The following is an 8,220-nucleotide window of genomic DNA, read 5'->3' as shown; positions in this document are numbered from 1 at the left end:
AATGTCGCCAGTTTTTACTTAAAGTAACTTTTAAGCGAGGCTGTCAAGCTTAAAGGCACCCAGTGCAACTTTATATAAACATTTAATGAAAAATAAACATTCAATTTCTAGTCTTTTTTACACGTAGTAAGTTTCAATAACTCCATACCATTACATATCGACATTCAAGGAGCAAAGATGAGACGTCGTTGTGTGGTGAGAACTGATAGAAAATCGTAAACAACAACAAAACTGGCACATCTCACCCCACTCTCTATATATGCTGCATCTGTATGCTAATATGTTTCATCCTGATGTATGTATGGATTTATCTGCTTGCTTCCGATTCTCTCATCTCTTCCCTTCCATTTTTTGGACTGGCCTGTCAGACCCACTGGACGCACTAAACTGTTGAAAAGTGACATTCATTTGGAAACAGGAAGCCATAACATCTGACCCAGAGTACACGCCCAACAATGTGGGTGTGTCTGTTGGCTGAAACATGAACTCTAAACACTCTTCAGATATCGGTAGACTTCGACTTCGCGACGTGAACAGTCACACCAGACAAGATGTTACAAACTATAAAGAATATTTCAGTTACTTATGATGCCATAAATCCCAGCAACACGTTCACCAACGGAGATTTACTACATGGACGAGTTACCGTAGAACTGGCAAAGGACGCTAAGATAGACACGCTTTTCATTAAATTCAAAGGCAAAGCGAATGTACGTTGGAGCGAGCGTCATGGGAAAAGAACTGTCGTATACCATGACAAGGAGAAATACTACAAATCCGAGCAATTCTTCATAAGGGAACATAAAGACAACGGCAAGTATTGTGAACGCATTTCATAGTCGGCCAATCGAGGTCAATTGTGAAAACGTGCTATATTTGATTCTTGTGTGTTTCAAAGTAGCATGCACATTGCCTTTTAATGATGTGTTGTGGTCGTAAACTGTGCTTTATGTTTCAGATCACTTTGGCGCGGTTCTTTTGAAAAATGAGGCTGGGCAGCCCTGTAAGTTTTAATCAAACAAGAAATATATACATGTATTTTGTCTTATAATCTTTATGTTAACAAATGCAACTGAAATACCCAAATCACCAAAAAGTATGGCCTTATTCGTTCAATTGTCAACCTGTGAACTTGTGACTGTGAGATCCTCCAAAAACTGCTGTGTACTACTTTGACATCAACGACTTAAAACAAACATTTCCTCTAGTTTTGGGTCATTCCCAAACAACAACTGAAAAACATTGCCCTATTTCTCCATTGAAAGTACTTTAATGGTACTGAGCTTCCTGCTTCATGTTCTGCTTCTCTGGAACTATGTAGCACAAATGACAGGATATCTTTCTGTGAGGGTGGGTCTTTCAGAAAGAATAAGTTACATCACAGAGCTATGTGTTATTAAGTTATTCTGTACAGGGGAATAAGCCAGAATTTCTCGTAATAGTTTACAGATTTAGACAGAGACCTGAAGTATCAAACAAACTACCCCGGTATTGAAAATGGGAATGTCTGTTTTTTTTTTCTCAGATTGTGATGTTGTGGCCCCTGGAACTCACGTATACCCATTCACCTTTCAGCTCCCACAGCAGTGAGTCCTAATACTGTAAAGGGCACCAAATATTGCTCAGGTCACGAAGTGGGAATTAGAATTTGCAAATTAATTTGATCCCCCCCTTTGCTTAGGAATCTACCGGCATCTTTTCAAGGTGCATGGGGATATGTTAGCTACTTCTTGGAGGCAAAACTGAGTAGGTCAATGCGACTATCAAGCAAAGCCAAAGCAGAGATCCGCTATATTCCAATGCCAGACATGACAATTCCAGACCTTATGGTGAGTTCTTGGTAATTTATATTTGTTAATCAAACACTTCTGCCCAAAGCAACATACACAATATATATTTCTCGTAGTGTATCTTTTTTCAAAGATATTGACCTTCTTGTTCTTAGCACTTTGCTTTACAACTGTTGGACCACAGGAACATACGAAGTTTGTCTGAATTGATGTGCTGTGGTTTGTTTTCCAGTTAAAGCCCCATTATGCAACAATTATACTTCAGGATTAGGGTTAGGATAAGCAGTTTAACCTTAAAATAACGGCAAAAAAATTGGGGCGCTACAATGACTTTTAATATGGAGAATTGCCTCCGTGCCATTGGCATACCAGGGTCCATAGGCATATAACTGCGTTCTGTAGTTTTGCCTGCCGCAGCCCGGCAGCCTGACTCGTTTACTTTCTGCCGAACTAGTAAGTAGCTTATTTTGCCGTCTTGCTTTATCTTGTGTTGCACTTTATCTTGTGTTGCTTTATCTTGTGTTGCAGCTTGATGTTTGACTGTGAAAGGACAGTCGTTGAGTTTGTCATAATGTCAAAGTCAGCACATTTTCAAGAGATTTCGTTAGTTTTAGCTGCTAGTATACCGTTAGCGAATAGCTATTGATCTGTCGTGCTGCTTTAACCAATTCTTCTTGTGCATTCTATGACAACAAATTCTGTTCTGTTGTTTTCATTCAGACACCTCAGTATGGCACGAAAGACAAGGCGATGAAAGTGTTTACCTCTGGGAATGTTTCATTCACTATCCACACGGAGAGAATGGGCTACTATTTGGGTAAGATTTCGAACCATAGAGCGATTATCCAGACCACAAGTGTGTGTTTGTGTATTTCCTAAAATATCACCCTTGGGCAGAAGCCCTGGATAGCCATGGTTACAGGTGCTTTGGTAGATTTGGACAAATACTTAAATCTGTGTAAAAATGTTGTGTCAGCCATAAGCATAGAGAATCCATGTCAGTAATGTCTTTTGGTCTTCCTCAATATTAACTGATTTCTCATGACACCACCATTGCTTTTACAGGAGAAGGAATTAAGGTTGTGGCTGAAGTTCAGAACAATTCGTCTCGTGCCCTCAAACCCAAGTACAGCCTTTACGCGAAGTACAGTTTCTTTGCAAGACACAAAAGGAGGTTACACACAAACGAGATAATCAAAGAGGAAGGAGAGCCCATCGCACCGTCCACAAATCAGACCATAACCAAGGTCCTTACCATCCCACCAAGCCTAGACATGTCAATCCTTAACTGTAGGATCCTGAAGGTGGAGTACAGACTCAGGGTAAGAACAGGCTATGATCAGACAAACTTAGCAGTGTTCAAATGTGCAATACCTAAATCAGTAATATTTGGTTTAAGACAGAAATAATGTGTGCATTCTCCTTAACCGTTACCCATAAAAAACCCTTGCGAAACATGATTGCGATCATTGTGCACTGAAGAGTTTACCTTTGGGTCTACTGCGCACACGGTAGTGGAAAAACCTGCCTAACAACTTTAGCGATTAACACCTTCTCTAAATAAAAAAGGTCAAAGCAGTTGTTTCTTTGTTATCTCTAAAGCAGGGTCTTTATATTCTCAGTTTCATAACCCCAGGTAACTGGGATTTGTGTTATGTAATAACAGCTTATATACATTACACACGTCATTTCATTTTTCAATAGATAAACACTGGCATTGAATGTGTCAGACTCTCTCGCGTTTTGATATTCCAACATTTACAGCCCCTCAACTCTGCTCAATGATTGCAGGCCAGTTGCTCAAAGTGTCTGTCATAGGCTGGAATATATAGATTTTATTCGATCAGGAAATTAGAGGAAGCCATCAAGGGAAATATGTGGTGCAATGTTTGTTGAATAGTTGTGATCTCTACAATGTTGGTAAGATGTTTATGCATTTAGCTTGGTGTAAGCCATCCACTGTATTTCACCCCCACTAAATGACTGGGGAGAGCAAGCAGGCAGTCAGAGGCAGGCTATATGTCATGGTCAACAGATTCAAAACCCAGGTTGCAGAGTCAAGTCCCAGCATTGAAGATCTGCAAGAGTGGTTCACAAACCTGCTGGCCTGTTGCCCTGTTCACTGTGCAGCGGTAATCAAATGCCATTGTTTTGAGTGGAAAGTACAGAGTGATTGCTGGTTTTGCTACCACCTACTTAAATGCTCTTGTACAGGCAAATGTTACCCCCAGGATGCTGCACTCGTCTAATTAGCGTCGTTTAGCACTGCCGTCTGTGCAAGTACCGCAATCTAGACTTTTCTCATTCGTAGTTCCACGTTGGTGGAATGAGCTGCCTAGCACTAGCAGGGGCGTCCCTCTCTACCTTTAAGAAGCTCTTGAAGACCCATCTCTTCAGAGAGCACCTCCCTTCCTTACTTGCACTTCTACTAGTACTTCATTTGCACTTACAGTAGTTACATTCCTGCACTTTTTTATTTCTCATGTAACAGTGCCACACCTATACTTCTTACATGACGTCTCTTCCAGGTCTACCTTGATGTTCCGTATGCTTCGGACCCAGAGATCAAGTTTCCTATTGTCATTCTCCCGCTTCCACAAGCCAAAGAACAGGCCGCTCCATCAGCACCTGCGATTGGGTTTGCTGGTTACTGGAACCCTGGTGAAGCAGGATGGAACAGCACCCCATACACTGCTCCCCCTCCTCCAGCCTATGAGTCCTATGCATTGTATCCTCCCTTACCTAATTACCCTGGGAAATCTTGATTCATTGATTGGTGATTAGTAATACTAACACTACAATCTTTTTACCTGAGGTTGCAAATGAGACTGAAAAGGATGTTCTGTATAATTGTACTATGTATACATATCTATATTTATTTGATTGCTGATGGATTAATTGTTTTTTGGGGAAAGTATTGTGTATCACAAACCCAACAAAGTTATTCCAGTGTATTCAATATACGTACATGTTCTGTATGCTGTAATACTCAAGACACTCACAAAGACTTTTTTTCCAATGAATCTTCCATAACACACCTTTGCCTTTCTGTAGGCGAGCATCTGTTCATCATCCTTGTTATTTTTAAAATCAAATACTTGTATCATTCCACAGTGACATATTTGTCATTCTCCACAAACCTACGACAATACCCCCTGAGGATAAAGTGTTTTTTTTTGTTTGTTGTTACTTGGTAAAGGTTGCCACCTACTGGTTGATATGAATTCTGAATGCTGGTGCCATAAATAACCAAACTTCCTCATGACTGTGATGTTGTGGGTTACAGCATGCTCATTGGGTCACTGAGTAAAACTGAAATCCGCTCTCTGGAGGCCCAACAGGACACATTTCAGTTAGAAGTGTTATAAGAAAAAAAGCTCAAAGGAGAACCATGACTCACCAATTTTGATATCGGTTGCAAACACACACTCCACCAAGGTAGACAAAGGGGTGTGTTCAAAAAAGGGGTAAACTGTCACGTTCTACTCTACAGATAAGCCTGATGTTACATTTTTGGTAACACTTTATAATCAAGTACAATGACTTAATAAAACTGATGACAACTGCCAATAAAAGTTGCTTTTTGTCAGCTTTGCCATTGTCACATTAACACAATATGTGAAAACCTGAGGTTAACATTAAGTTATTTTATGTTGTGTTACACTGCATGTTATTATAACTGCCTGAAGAAGCTTAGGATGTTTAAGCTTCGGAAGGGTTCGGATGTTTTAAATTGTTATAATGGTAGCTGTTGCAAACAGCATTGATTTAGAAGTAAATAGTAGTCACAGCTTAAACATTTTATAGTGCCATCACACTTATAAGATAAGCTTATTGATAAGCACTACGTGATACATTTTAATAGTATATTATCATAACCTGCTCTTCTTTCTACCCTAATAACATAATATTATGTTATAAAACATACCAGTTGATACAGATATAATGCCAGCTTTACGTCAGTGTTGACAAAGGCTTCACAATTGCTCACACCAGCTGGAATCAGCTGTCATAAATATTTATGCCTGTCAGTTGCCATGAACGGGCTGTTTAGGTTTCGTATGATATATTTTATAATCGTATATAAAAACATAGTCCTAAATGATTTCTAAATTGTTCTCAGAGTTGTTCTCAGAGTTAAGACATACAAGCTAAACATTGTAACATACAGAATGTAATGCAAGATAATGTAAGACTTAAATTGTCAGTATACCCCCAACTCTATCCACTTTATAATTTAAATAAAAAGGGTGGGTATGTATATTGTGACAAAGAGAATGATTGACTCTCTAAGCCTTTGCCTCGGATGATTTTAAACAATAGATGATCCATTTTCAACCCTTACAGTCATATAATTTAGTTTACAGCTAAAAAAACACATTTAAGTGTGTACCTTTTTAAATGTCAGAAATGCCTAACAATCAATGTTGTTTTCAGCATGTGTTTTGGACCCTGGCTGAGCTCATTTCAGTGCTGTCCTAGAGAATGTAACTTCAGACACAGTGCACATTTTGACCGATCAGCTTCAACTGCATTAAGTGAAAACATCTGGGAGTCAAAGCTACCCCTCTGAAATAGTAGCCTGGTTTGTAATGGACTGAGCTTGATCCTATTTGGACCCTGCTCTTGATCAGAGCTGACCTACTCCGCAGTTATGTCCAGTCTTCAGGTCCACATAATTACCTCCTCATGATAAATAAGTAGTTAGGAGTTTGCAGAGTTTAAGGGCCTTAATTTAGGTTTTGGTCTTGCTAACATTCTGTAAAAAACTGTCCCAAAGTCAATAGGTCACTATGCTTCTCTAAAAAGATGTAGTGGTCAGAAGGGTCCCTAACACTTGCTGTGGAGACTGATCCTATAGCCTGTCTCAGATTTCATAGAGATTTGTTAATGGTTTTAACAGCTCTCCAGTGTTGTGTAGCATCACATAAAATCATAAGTGACATAGATCATGGTGAAAGGTTTACAATACATTAAATAATCCTAATGCTTTTGGCACGTAAATGCCTTCACATAAACGGAACCATAAGAAGAGGAATGATAATCGTATGCATAGTAACAGCCCTGTCAATCACAGGCTCATTTTTTTTTGGTAAATGTCGATAGACTTCTGCATAACTGCTGAATAAGAGACAGACTTACAGTAATTGAAACAGAACTCAAAATGCCTTTTTGTTGCATTACTTATAAACTCCTGGATGGATATTCATGACTACTGGGGATTTAGTTTTCTACAACAACGCAAAGACTGAACTATCTGACACATACTCACTTGACACTTTCCAAACTGAAATGGTTGTATTTTTGTCTTATTTTAAGAAGACCTATCGGAGATATTCAAATGAATTATGGCTAACAGGCTGTTAACCCTTAGAGATAAAAACTATTAAAAAATGCCTGTAGAGGTCAGTTGAACATCTCAACCCTCAGATATCTCCTATGTCTTCAAAAATAGTCGTCCAGTCTGAAGACAATGCTAATGGATTACTATGATCAGTTGACCAGTAAACACCATTTGGAGAACGTGCCTTCGTGCTTCCTTGGGAGAAAATAAGCAACATGGCTATGCTCATTGTCACTGGTGCACATTCTCCATTGCAGCCCATGCAAATCTGAAGTCACAATAGAATACCCAGTGTCCCTCTTCACTCTCGTGCTGGGGAGGCTGTTTTTGGAAAGGAGGGCTGGAGGAGTGGTTTAGAGAGATCTCCCACCCCAACCGCCAGCGAGTACCCATGACAACAGTTTGAGCCTGCTGGCAACTCCCTGTCTTCGCTGGTTGGGGTTGCCATGGAGACTCCCCGTGGGACTCCCCCAGATCAACGGGAGGGGCGTCCAGTTGACTAACCCTCTCCCAGTTGGGGAGCTGCAGGGAAAATGCACTGCAGTAGATCTGAGAGACCAAAAAAAAAACCTTGCTAGGACTAAGAGGCCCTGGACTCTGAATAACCACGAGAACGAAAGAAAGAAACAGAGAGAGAGAGAGAGAGAGAAAGAGTGAAAAAAAACAAAGCCTACCAAAAACACATGCACCACTCCATGGTCATCAAAATGAATCCTGTTAGCTTGGCTATTCATTTGCGCTCGTTCATGAAAGTGTGGCATGCATGCCGTTCTGGTTTCGGGATGAATGCCCTACCACGGAGCCTGAAGGCAATGCTGCTTCCTGTGCCAAACATTTTCATTTCTGGGAGCCTGTGTTTTTGCAAGAAAGCCTTGAAAAGAGTATTGGTTTTTGGTGTATTTTCATTGAGGCAGTGAAAGAAATTGCATTGGCATAATATGTAATGCAGATATAGGCAAAAGTCCTGCTCCAATTTACCGAAAACAGCTTTTGTAGACCTACACATTTCTACAGATCATTTAAGGTATCACATTTCTGTTAACAAAAGCATGTGGCTGCAAGGGAAGGAATAACAAAGGACAACTG

At 40.0% G+C, this 8,220-nt stretch overlaps 1 protein-coding gene across 1 annotated transcript; it reads left to right on the top strand.

The window, feature by feature from the left end:
- Positions 1 to 551: 551 nt before the first annotated feature.
- On the top strand, positions 552 to 5,207 carry LOC308375808 (arrestin domain-containing protein 3-like; the record flags this gene model as incomplete). The annotated part of the gene is made up of 7 exons (XM_080851994.1): positions 552 to 813; positions 959 to 1,003; positions 1,526 to 1,586; positions 1,682 to 1,829; positions 2,511 to 2,607; positions 2,856 to 3,112; positions 4,319 to 5,207. The coding sequence occupies 7 exons, from the start codon at positions 552 to 554 to the stop codon at positions 4,553 to 4,555; spliced, it is 1,107 nt and encodes a 368-aa protein (XP_080708120.1). The 3' UTR covers positions 4,556 to 5,207.
- Positions 5,208 to 8,220: the final 3,013 nt, after the last annotated feature.

This window comes from Sprattus sprattus (genome assembly GCF_963457725.1).
Source record: "Sprattus sprattus genome assembly, chromosome: 15".
Classification (NCBI taxonomy): domain Eukaryota; kingdom Metazoa; phylum Chordata; class Actinopteri; order Clupeiformes; family Clupeidae; genus Sprattus; species Sprattus sprattus.
The sequence above is the reverse complement of the archived record's forward strand: the minus strand, read 5'-3'. Positions and strand labels throughout refer to the sequence as shown.